The sequence below is a fragment of the Antrostomus carolinensis genome, unplaced genomic scaffold, assembly GCF_000700745.2.
Source record: "Antrostomus carolinensis isolate BGI_N321 unplaced genomic scaffold, ASM70074v2 scaffold50796, whole genome shotgun sequence".
Taxonomy (NCBI): Eukaryota; Metazoa; Chordata; class Aves; order Caprimulgiformes; family Caprimulgidae; genus Antrostomus; species Antrostomus carolinensis.
The window spans coordinates 2,730-15,560 of record NW_010322111.1 but is presented as its reverse complement, the minus strand read 5'-3'; the positions used below and the strand labels follow the sequence as shown (position 1 = coordinate 15,560).

The 12,831-nt window shown below is 40.2% G+C and overlaps 1 protein-coding gene across 1 annotated transcript; it reads left to right on the top strand.

Moving 5' to 3' along the window:
* The first annotated feature begins 2,513 nt into the window (after positions 1–2,513).
* Positions 2,514–8,124, top strand: EPDR1 (ependymin related 1). Its single transcript, XM_029085484.1, has 3 exons — positions 2,514–2,524; positions 4,754–4,962; positions 7,849–8,124. Exons 1-3 carry the CDS (start codon positions 2,514–2,516, stop codon positions 8,037–8,039), a joined length of 411 nt encoding a protein of 136 aa, XP_028941317.1. The 3' UTR covers positions 8,040–8,124.
* The last annotated feature ends 4,707 nt before the right edge of the window (positions 8,125–12,831 follow it).

The window sequence follows — 12,831 nt, the reverse complement described above, 5'->3', positions numbered from 1 at the left end:
GGGTACCTGAAACAGAGCTGATAGCGTGGGCTTAAGTCTAAAGACTTCTTTTTCCCCTAACAAATATTAAAAAATAACTCATTGTTTTGAATTGCATTAGTAGCATGCAGAGCAATGATCCACTCAAAAGACAAGTTGTTAGACAAATTTATTGGTTTCAATCATATATATGAGGGTCCAAGAGTGTGTCTCTATGTTACCTGGACTGTCTTCTGGGAGGCACCTCTAACTATCTCCCCAGATTTCAGGAGGAATCTCAGAAGTAGGATGGAATTTGGATGCACACCCACTCCTTGCAGTACTCCTCAAGTGCTTCGCCTCCTGATTGTGTGGGCATGGTATTCTGCCCTTGCATTGAATTCAGTTGCTCTCTTGTTGAGAAAAATACTTTCCTTAGCTCAGGAGAAGTGAGCACTGAACGCAGCATGTGTCCCACCTGTCTGACGTGATTCCTTCCAGAAAAGTCAATGGAATTATTTGTGCAGGATATGGGCCAGTGTTAAGAAATTCTTTAAAACATAGGAGCAAAAAACATGTGTGTCTTTATATGCTGGAATTTATCAATTTTCAGGCACAGACAAAGGGAGTATTAAGGACTACAGAGAGTCATATTAAGGGTGTAAGGGTACAAAGGGGGTGAGGTGTAGGACAGGGTAGGATGGAATAGGATAGGGAAGGAAGGGAAATAATCTCAGTCGGGCAAATAGGGTAACTTGTCCAAGTAACTTCTCCAAATCTGTTCAGAGGTGCCCAGTGAACAGGTTGGGACTTTCTTGAAGTTACAGTTTAGGGAATGAAGTTATTATAAAAATAATGTTAGAGGTGGGCACAAGCTGCAAATATGTTACTTTTTCGGAAAAAAACGAACTAATTAAAAATCATTTATTCTTCTCTTTCTTTGCCAAGACCTATTTTCACTGTGTGCTTCCCCTCAAGCAGCAAATGAAACCTCAGGCACCTAAAACAAATAGAGGCAGTACACTTAGGACTTGGCTGGTGCTGGTGTTAAAAAAAAAAAAAGGAAATTATTTTTAAATATTTTGCTTTAAAATATGCTAGATTGTCATTTTTATATTCATGCACATTTTGTTATTAATTTTGGCTGATAAATAGTTCTCTTTGTAAAACAACAACTTAACCATTCATCTTTCATACGCAGTAAAACTGAGATCCTGTGTAATCTTAGATTGCTCTTTCCAGGACACACACAGGAGCAATTCTCTTGAAAACTTGGATGTGAAGTACATCCGGGTTGAATAATGACAGTGTAAATCATGTTCACTGCTTACCCAGGGCTGCCACGCACAGTGAGTAGAGCCACACTCCCTGCAGTTCTCATCTTGTGTGCGTGCCGCCGTAGCTGCTGAGCTCATCCCAGCACCACATCGAATCATACAACTGGTGTCTGGTCCACATATGTTCACTCTGCCTCTCCCAGAACCAAAAATGTAGGTGGTGGAGCCTTTTGCTCTGCAGAATGGGTGGCAGAGAGACACTTGATGATGGGTTTGATTTGTTTGGATTTTTCTAATTCTTCTTTTCATTGTTGTTTCGTAATGCACATCTTGCTGTCTGCATGGAAGACAGCAGAGTCAAGAAAGGAGGCTTTTTTGGGTTGTGGCTCTCCTTCTGCAAGTATTGAGGCCATCTGTTGAAGTCACAGTGGCTATGCATGTGCTGAAAGTTTAATACGTGGATTTGTCAGATTGAAGTTTGAACTACTGTTTCACTTGAGTAAAGGTGGCACATGTCCCTCATGCAGTTATATCAATTCACAGGTTACAAAATCTAGAACAAAAGATATTTATTCCATGAAATAATTTATAAAGGAAAAGAAAAAGAAAATGTGAAAAAAATATGATTAAAAAGGCGAATAAAATTTCTGTGTGAAATAAGTTTTAAGTAAGGATTTAAAATAAAAAAGAAATGTAATTGTTTAAATTTTATTCCCAATAGTTTGTAATGCTTTGCTAATGTATTGCTTTTTTGTTCTTTCACAAAGTGACTGTATTATCACTCAAATATTTCAAACACATTGATAGACTCATCTGTAAGGCATTCTCCATCCCACTTTTATGGGAGCTGCTGGGCAGTCAGCAGAACAGTAATTGAGTCATTAGAGCGTGGTTGCAAACACATAAATAAATGTATTTTAGTGTTCTTGTGAGTATGTTCTCTGGATTGAACGTGATATAAAAGTTGTGCATGTCCTTACATGGTCACTGGTAAGGAACCAGTTTATATAGACTGAATTCTTCAGTAGCATATCACGGCCGTGGAGACATTGCCTTTGACTAAGAAAATGGCAAGTGAGTTTAGGTTGGTACAAGTCACCACGGAAGCAGGAATATTTTAAGATATGGGCAGGAGAATGATTTACCACAGTGAAGCTAATATATAATCTTGCAGCTTCTCAGCCTCTCCCTGTGAATCTTGTTAATATGTGAGAAGTTCCTGGTGACTGACTCCCTCATGGAAACCAGGACAAGCTACCTCCCATGATGTGCAAGGTCATGCGTGAGAGGTATGCCCCAGCTTACCTCCTGTCAGCCTCCTTGTCCCCTATTGTGTTCTTCGTCACAGTTCCATTCAGCTAATGCCATTTAGCCTGCCTGTGTTTCCACACATGCTGGATAAATTATCTCCTCAAGAAGTGGTGGGAATGCTACTCAGATGCTTTTAACCATGCTTAGATAATTCTCATAGTGCAACCTTTAAATGTCTCTGTGTCAGTGGTGGGTGAAGTGATTCCTGTCTGATGCAATTGCGTAGTGCAACAATTAAATCTGTAAATTGTTTTGTTGTCTGCCCTATTTTATGGAAACTTTACATCCTCCCCAAAAGAATGTGAAGACTGCAAAGAGAAACATGCAGGAGTTGGGAAATACCAGAAAGAATACCATCTCGAGTACTGTGTTCAGTTTTGAGCCCCTCACTCCAAGAAGGAGGTGCTGGAGTGTCCAGAGAAGGGCAATGGAGCTGGGGAAGGGTCTGGAGAACAAGTGTGATGAGGAGCAGCTGAGGGAACTGGGGTTGTTGAGCCTGGAGAAGAGGAGGCTGAGGGGAGACCTTCTGACTCTCTACAACTCCCTGAAAGGAGGGTGGAGAGAGGTGCGGGTGGGTCTGTTCAACCAAGGAACAAGTGACAGGACAAGAGGAAACAGCCTCAAGTTGCACCAAGGGCAGTTGAGATTGGATGTGAGGAAGAATTTCTTTGCTGAAAGGGTTCTCAGGCATTGGAAGGAGTTGCCCAGGGCAGTGGTGGAGTCCCCATCCCTGGAGGGATTGAAGAGTCATGTAGACATAGTGCTGAGGGACATGGGTTAGTTGGGGAGTTGTCAGTGTGAGGTTAATGATTGGACTCAATGACCTTAAAGGTCTTTTCCAGTCTGGGCAATTCTGGGATTCTGTGAATTACAGATGGAAAGAGATGCTTTTACAGGTAGGCAAGATGAAGCTGTTCAAGGGAGTTAATACCATCTCTTCCTTTTCTCCAGAGACACTGCATAAGAGTAGACTGTAGCCAAATACTTGAGCTGAGATATTCACAGGAAGTCTCTAATAATGAGTGCACAGTTTTGGGAGGGTTTAGAGAGTGACTCCTGGATCTCCCTTGCAAAAGGTGCAGAGCATGCACAAGGATGCTTTGAGTTGTGCTTTGAACAACTCATCATCTGATTGATAATGCTAAGTACCCTGGAGAAGTTAGGCTTCTGGTGTTCCTGGTTGCATATTCAAAATCAGCTGATACTTTGGTAATTTTGATTTCAGTTTCTCTTGTTTCTGTCCCCAGTTATAAGGTAAGGATCATACAACCTCCTTTTTGTAGGTATAGAAGCAAAGTTACAGTGTTTGTGGTAGATCCAACTGCTATAAGTAGTAATTAGATGAAAATGTCCATTAAAAGGTTTATCATCAGAGCAGGGCTTGGTCACTCTATAGCTAAACCCTTATTAACTACCCATTTTGTTGACCTCACCTTCTGGCCTTTCAAGTTCATTGATCTCCACACCTCTCTGTATCTGCCTTACTATTTTGCTGCTCTACTTTCTCCTTTCACTGCTTCTTGATTCTGGTGGCTTCCAAAGAGAAACTTTGCCATTAAGAGGAAGAACCTCTCAATTCTGCACTTGGGACCATGTAATTCCCCCTTCACCGGCATGTCCTACATGGGTTGCCATTGAAGGAGCATCTGTGAGGATGGCAAATACCACATCTAACCAGCACAGAGAAAGGCTTTACCACATTCATAGAGAATTGAATCTATCCGGCCTATGCAAGCAGATTTTTTCAAAGGCTTATAACTTACACAAATCTGGACAACTTTTAATAAAAACTTTTCCCCTGCCAAATTTCAAGTCCTTTCTCCAAAACATGGAGGCACTAGAGCTTTTTAATGAAACAGTTATTAAAAAAAAAAAAAAAAAAAAAAAAAAACCAAAACACAAAACTAGGAATAATAACATGTTTTTCTCTCAGTTGTTCTCAGAAAATTTGTTCTGTTGTTCTCAGAAATGGCTGAAGCAGTTCAGCGTGATGTATTTATTTTGGAAAGAGTCAGCTGAGACAAACTTTCAGCATGGGAAATTTCAGCCCAACTGGTTAGCCTTTCTCAAAAGTTTGGCAAAGTTTAATGCAAGTGAAAATGGTCCTATACTGAGAAGTCACAGGCAAGCTTACTTATCAGCAATGCTTCTTGCTTAATATAGAAAAAACTATATCTATTAACTGCCTTTTTTTTTAAATGTTTCAGATTCTTTGAGTATATATTGCTCTACAAAGATGCAGTGATGTTTCAGATTGAACAAGTTACAAAGCTGTGCTCGAAGATTGCTCTGACAGAGCCGTGGGATCCATATGATATTCCTGCCAATTCAACTTATGAAGATCAGTACTACATTGGGGGACCTGGAGACAAAATTATGGTACAGGAATGGTCTGACAGAAAACCAGCCAGGAAATGTATGTGCCTGCTTTTGTTTCATCTTAATAATAAGCATTGCCTCTGCTACCCAGGGAAAAATAAAATTATTCACGTTTCACCCCAGCTTTCCATATTTCTATAAACTTTACTGGAAGAAATAATAAATATACCCTGTGCACAGCACGTAGTTTTATTATCAATGCATTTTATTAAGAAAATGTTTCATGTCTCAGCAGGATTAAATATGTCCAAGGGACTTGATTGTATTTTAGTTCCTATCATACAGATTTTGGCATGGAACAGCGTCATTTTGCATCTGAATCCAGCAGCCTGTATCCAAAATTTATCTAGGGGAGAACTGGTAATATAATTACGGGCACACTCAAAATGGAGTGTGTATAAGAGAAACAAAGCAGGTGTCAGTGTGTGTCTACACACTACTAGCAAATGTTATCATAGAATACATCCAATGACATCGTTCTGCAGCAATGGGCATCCTTAATATGCACCTAAGTCTTGTTATCTGCTACACTAATAAGAAACATCTGCTGGCAAAGCTTAGTTCTGCACTTGGCAGCTGAACACCTGCGTCATAAAAGAAGGTAGACTGAATTTTCCAAGGTACAGCGTGTTAGGTTTTGAACGTGTAACAATTTATTAGCCCATTGGCTTCAATTTCATCTGTGGTTTACAAATGACCCAGACAACTATAAAAATAATTTTAAAGCCCCCATGAAATTTATGCCACTAATCAGCTAATGCAATACTTACAGTTATAGACGCCTAATATATAGGCTGGTTATGAATCTAAGCATTTAACCAGGGGAAATAACTTTCTTGAATAAAAGTAAAAAGAATGAAGAATAAAATGAAGGATAAGTTTGTCAGACCTCTGTAAGTAGGTCGATATATCCTGTGTTATTCTACAAGAGGCAAATTATCACTTACTCCAAGAATTTTGTTTTTCAGACCTGATATTTTTGGAACTTTTACAGAACTTAATATCCAGATACATTCAGTTAATGATGTGTGATTCTTATCCTGTAGTATTTTGTATCTCCAGTGCTTTTGTGTATGATCATTCATAAAAATAATGCCTTAAAGTTGTCTGCCCATCTACCTTTCAGCTAATAATTGGCTTGGATTCTAGAAATTATATTTCTGTTAAAATTATAAAGGTTTCAGTGGAGATACAGGCTACTTTGGTAGCATCATATTTTACCTTATTTTTTTTATTCAAAATGCTGATAGAAGACTTGTTGAGGAAAAGCAGCCTTCATTTCTGGATACTCAAAACCAAACTCATGGAGGTCAGAATGCTTTTGGTATATTAAGATGCCCGTGAAAGGTACATTTAAATATTGCTCTGCTTGTCATCCTTTCTTTAGATACTGTATGTGTGTTTCATGTCACAGCTTCTCTGTTTCTGATGATGTGATTGTGGTACAGCATTTGACACAATACTGGAAGGACAGAAAAAAAAGTATGTTTGATTGGTGCTGAGTGATAGAAAATAAGCCTCCTCGGGACCCTAAAAATTTGCTACAGGCATCCCTCGGAGGAACTGATTTATGATCACCGTAGGTAATGTTGTATTTTAACCTCAGGAGTTTCTGCTGTTAAGAGAAGTACATAAAACAACTGGATGAAGTGGTGTGCGATGGAAGGGGTAGGGGAAGATCACAGAAGAGTTGCACGGGGTTAATGAAAGAGATTTAAAAGTGAAGGGTATTCAAAGGAGACCACCTTGATGGTATTGACTACAGAAATAGCATAGTGGCGAAAGTAGAGGTGATTGCAGAGGACGAGGGGGAAAGAAAGTGAGGGAACACCTCTGAGATAAGCATGTTGTGGAGTTAAAATGAAGTTAAAAAACCAGACAAATTTGCTACATCACATACATGGAGGAGATCAGCATTGAGTGTAGTCTTGAAATAATTAATGAACTGGTAGAAATGTTTGAGAGGAATAGGAATTAAAAAAATTAATATGATAATGGTGATATGAATAGATGATGATGAGCAGAAGGAATGAGTTGAAAGGAGAGCTGGAGGCACTGGAGTTATATTTGGAAATGTTCCTCTTCTAATGAGAGAAACCCTCTGTGCTTGAGACAGTAAGATGGAAAAGGCAAGGTCATGTTTATTTGGATTAAAGATGTGGTGAATATCATCAGTGTAAGAATAACAGTTAAGATTATAGAGGACCAAAAACTATGGAAGCAAGGTGCTAAGGCTGTCAGTGCTGGTGCAAAGGAGTCCTCAGCACAGCAGAGGACAAGTGCTTCCAAGGGCAGGTGAGTGCAGAACTTCCTGTGCATGGAAAGGAATCGGATGTCCCACATAGTTGGGATGACTAAGTGTTTTAGACTGTCAAAGGCTGTGTTGAGGGACAACATTGTGAAATGGACCACAGGTTTTCAATAATCACACCTTTCAACTTGTCAAGAAGAGAGTGTAAGGTAAAATGTCCTCATGCTACCCAAGCTGATAGCACCAAAATTTGCCTCCTGGGAAAACAGAGGATTTCATTTCTTACCTGGTGAAATGAGTAGGTGTTGAAATGAAAGTGGGGTGAGAGATGAGAGAAATCAGACTTGGGCAGAACACAACTAAATTTGGGACTAAGCAGAAGTGACAGTCCTTCAGTAGAGGTGTACTTGAAAGGTGACATACCGATGCCATGACGGTGTCATGTTTTGAAATGTGCTTGACACCAACATGTTTAGGTTTAAGGTCATTACAGTGCCCAAATTATACCAGTTTTGAGGCCTTTCTTGGTGTTGCCATGCATACGGACAGAACTATGGGCATTCCCAGCCTATAGGTTTTGCTGGAGGACCAGCCGCTATTTTGAGTGACATCATCATGACACCTTCATTCATTCTTGTAATCTAAAGTAGTCCTGTTTCTGCTTGGTTACAGTGGAATCCTGGGTGGGCGTTTACACAGTCAAAGACTGTTATCCAGTACAGGAAACCTATACAAAGAACTACAGCGTGACAACCTCCACTCGCTTTTTTGATCTTCGTCTGGGCATTGCTGACCCCTCGGTGTTCACCCCACCCAGCACCTGCCAGACAGCCCAGCTGAGGATGATGAAAGATGAATGCTGATTATGGACACTGGCTGCCCCGGGCAAACAAATATTATCTGAGAAGATGGTTATTAATAGTCAGCTGCTGACATCTAACCTGATTTTTTTCAAGCTTCGTGTTGCTCTTTGGGGAATTGTAAGTTTTCATTTGAAAGAGAACATAAACATTTAACTGAGTAAAATATGGAACACAAAAGATCTCTTTTATCATATTAATCTGTTCAATTATGCAGTTGCTGTATTATATAGATACCACTAAGATACTCTTTATAGATACTATTTATTTAAGCTGTGACTGATTTTCCTTTTGCAAAGGTTTCATTATTTATTTTTTCCAAGAAGACAGCAGAAGCAGACTGCAATAATGGTAACATCTAGAAGGAAAAGCTAGGTTTTGTTGTTGTTACTTCTGGGGACTTGAGGGTAGTGGAAATATGTCCAGGGTAAGACATCATTCCTAACTGAAAAATACCTTTGAGCAACCTGGTCTAGTGGAAGGTATCCCTGCTGATGGCAGGGGGGTTGGAACTGGATGAGATTTAAGGTCCCTTCCAACCCAAACCATTCTGTGATTCTATGAAACAATGTACATCAGAAGTATGTAAATTTGTTCTCTTGCTTTTATTTTGCTTTGTGTTTTTTTCTTTCTGCCCTTCAGGAAACTGGTTGTCTAATGTTTGAGCTGATTTTTTTTCTTTCTGAAAACAAAACTGGAGTAGCTCTATTCATGAAATGCTAACTGACATGCAAAAAATACTTTCCTGTTTCATGGGAGGATGGTGTGAAAGGAGGGGAAGAAGAGGTAAACCCCCCAAAAAAGTAAGCCAAAGTTTTCTTGCATTTACTACACTTCTGGTGAAGTGTTCTAGTAGGGTGCAGTGAGACACTTTTCAGTCATATTTTACTTGAGCACCCACTTTTCAAGGCAATATTAGTTTTAACCTATGCAAAGAGATTAAAAGGTACTGCACTGTAAATGGCTTTAATATTTTGGAACTATTTTCAAAAGCCTTTCCTTACTCAAAGAGTATGAAAACTCCCTTTATAATTCCAGTTTAAAGTGAAAAAAAAAAAAAAAAGGTTGTTCTTAGTGCATAATTAGTAAAGGCTAAATCAGAATTTACATAGTGCCTGGTGATCTGGATGGAGCACAAGACAGAGCTGTGTGACCAGTATGGGGAGGTGGGAGGAGGAATGGGAGGGAGAGAGAGAGTTTTTAGATGTCTTCTGTCTGATGTGACTGCAATCTAAGCAGAAATGACACTCTTGCTTCTTTTGCACCCACTCCACTGTTGCCTGCCTTTTCTGTTGTTCAGCCAGCATTTCAAACCTTCTCATCTCCTCGTCCTTTTCTGGTGGGCAGAGTGAAAGTTTCCTTAAGGGGAATAAAGAACTAATGAAAAAAGCGCGGGAAGCGCGCATATTTTGCTTTAGAAAATTCAAACCAAATCTTCATGCACCTTCAGGCCCTCAGAAGTGTGGAATGGTGATGAGTTTTGCGCTTTTACCAAATGAAATTAACTGGCTTATTCTGTAATTCTAGGCGTGCAGTTTATTTATTATTTGCAAATATATTTAAAGCCAGATTCTTGTCCTCTTGCACATGTTGGATAGTTGTTTGCTCCCAAAGTTGTCTGGCTGAAAACAATGCAACACGGGGAAATGTGGTGTCTTTGAAGGAGAGATGCTGGGCAGGTTTTCAGTGCTTTATATGCTCATAATTTCTGTACATAAGCAAGTGGTACAGTGGTTATTTTGCTTTCACAGGTGTGGTCAGAATGGCATTTTACTTTGCTTTGTGCCTGATGAAAGCATATTCAAATACCTGCTAAAATTTAGGTAGTTCATTCAGGTTTTGTTCTCTGACATAATCTGTTTCACAGAAATATGCTAGTAGAAAGAAGGATTGGGTTTCCTTGAATTTAGAGTGCATTTAGTCTGTATTCACCTTCTGTATTTTTTGTGACAAACTAAATGCTACTGCATATTGTTCTCATTAGGGCAATGATTAACATGCATTTCTTAATATCTGTGACTTGTTAGAATCTGGAAAATATAATAAATCTGGCTAGCAAATATGAAACTGTGGTAGTGTATCGTTTGGGATGACTTTGTTGCGGTAGAGCAGATTGCTGAGTAATCAGGGTGTTTGTATTGTGTTTTGCTGACAGTGATATAATTTCTAGCAATAAAATTAAATGTTCCTTTAAATATGAATTTGCAAAAGTCTAGTACACAGAAGTGCTTTAAAAATGTTGCCATGACATACAAGGCAATTTTATATGGCTAAATATGTACCTCTAAAATAATGCCGTTGTCTTCACATTTATGCTCTGCAAATTCAATAAAGAGTGTTTTCAAAGAGATATCAAACAAGAAAGAGTCATCAAAGAGATAAACTTTTGTATTATGCATTTTACATTAGCCACAAACCAAATATGAAGCACAAAATGCCTATGCCTGGTTTGTTATCTTTGTTATCCTTTGCTGCCATTTGTTAATCATGTACCACGAGAGACATTTTGGTTTTATGTGACTATGCCAATGACTTGATAAGAATGAGAATAAAAGGACTTTAAAGTAGCCATATAGTATGCTGCCACGGTAAAGGCAAAAAAAAATGGGGTTTTCATATGTCTGATAGTTTGGGGAATTTGTTTATCAGAATTATCTGTTGGAAAATTAATAATAAATCTGTATATATGTGGGTTACATGGTGTTCTATTGGGTAACAGTGACAGAACCTGGGAGCTGGATCTCCTGTGAGACAAAGCTGGTTTTGTGGTATTTCCAGTGCTTCCTGGTTTCAGCTGGGCCAAAAATAGTGCAAACACAGATCTGCCTGCCATATTTTTGTATTTCTGCTTGGAGGCTATACTGAAAGCAGGATGTGTAGAAACACAACATTGTTTTATTTAAAGTTAATCAAACATTCCTGAACCTCAAAACAGGTTTAGTTTGAGTTTGGGGAGGAGATCTGGGCATTTGGTTCAGTTCCTATTTGAACAGTTTGCTTAACTCTAGTATTAGGGCCAGATTTTGCTGCCTCAAGCCATGCTGCACACCATGGAAGTGCTGCCATTTACCGAGGCGTGCCAACTTTCATGAAGAATGTAGAAAGAAATACAAAAATCCATAGTCAAGTAAATTTTAGTCAAGAAATCTCTAAACAATAAAATATTTGTATTTTGGGACCCTCTAATGAAACTAGTATGTTTTTCACCTTGACGTTCATTTCTTTCTTACTCCTTGTAACCCTGGATCTCTTTTCCCACCACTCCTCCTAATGTCAGTGGAGTCCACGTCCAAAATAGTGTTTGAAACCCTCACCTGCATTTATTTCAGTAGGAGTTCAGCACCTGAATACTTGATGGATCTGATCTGGACCCAACCACTTTAATTTTGGCAGCTGTCTTATCTGAAGTGCGAGAGCCTGCCAGCCTTAACCAAACGTGAACCAACAAACACTCAACTACATGTAGGTGAACAATGGTGAGAGCAGCGTCAGCTCAGGTGCAATTGCAGGTGCCCCAAAATCCTGATCGATGAGAGGTCTTGGCACATGTCCTCCACCACATCCTGCATCATCTGCTGCACCACATCCTGCATCTCCTGCATCCTCAGCATTCTGTACCACATCCTGCATCTCCTGCATCCTCAGCCACAAACTGGAGTGCTGGAGGCAAGCTGCAGGACATTCCCACATGACAGAAAGGCACGTCAGGAAATCATCAGCTAGCTGCCTGCTCCCTAGCCATGAAAAGATTTCAAAAGAACACCCACACAAAAAGACAGAGGTCCCTGACTGTAAAGATCCCAAGGTCTCCCTCAGCTACCTTTCCAGGAGGCTGCACGTAGAGCATGGACTCAGGCACATACAGATTTAATCTTCACATCTGCCTTTAGGGATAGGAACAAATGAAGCAAGCTTGGGCGGCTCTTTAAACACTTTTGGTCATTTACTGCTTTGTAAGGGAAGAGGGAGTTTATGATCCAATTAGTAGTCTCAGAAAACAGTGACAGATATGTAGGATCAGAATGATGAGATGCTGCTATGAAGCTGCCAGGGTAAATTTCCAAGCGTTACTCTGAGTGCTTACTGGTTTAACATGCTCTGGGGTAAAGATCTGTGTGGTTTGATCGGCTGCTTCAACCTAGAGCCTGAAATTGTGTACTGAATGAAATGATGCACGCAGTTACAGTGGGATATTTTGTTTGAAGTAAGGACAAATAGCCCAACAGTGAACATTTTGCAGGCATGAGTGACTGGTGACCTGCCTGTTTAGCTGCAGGAATACATGTGTCTTTCAGGAAGGATGCTGCAGAGGAGCAGAGGCTGAGTATGTTGGAGAACAGAATTACTCTTCTCACCACCTCGTCCATGGGTCAGGCTCCTTCTTTTCCCACTCTGCAAAGTGGAAGCAATAATTCTGCTTTCCACCTGCTCTTGTCTTCCTGTCTGTGATAGCTCTGGGCCAACATCACTGCCTTGGCCAGTGGGGCCTGTGGAGACCTGGAGGCATTACTGCAGTAGCATGAAATATCACAGAGGGTTCCCAGCCCCTGCTTTACAAGGTGTAATAAAATGATGTGTGTGTGTGTGTTACACATGTGGGCTTACCCTTTGCATCCCTGCGTGCTGGCTGAGTGCATGGGGTTGTTGCTCATGCACTCAGCACCCAGCCATCACTGTTAATTAGGCTCAGCTCAGGCTTTATTGACGCCGGGCAAAGGGGCTCGTGAGCAAAAGGAAAGGAGAGGAAAGGACAGGAAATCCTGCTGGGCTTGCCCCGCTCCCCGCCGGGGTTTTT

Excerpts from the sequence above, each read along its gene's own strand:
- EPDR1 (XM_029085484.1), top strand. Across the intron at positions 4,963-7,848 it reads CAGAAAACCAGCCAGGAAAT|TGGAATCCTGGGTGGGCGTT; the intron begins GTATGTGCCTGC and ends GCTTGGTTACAG.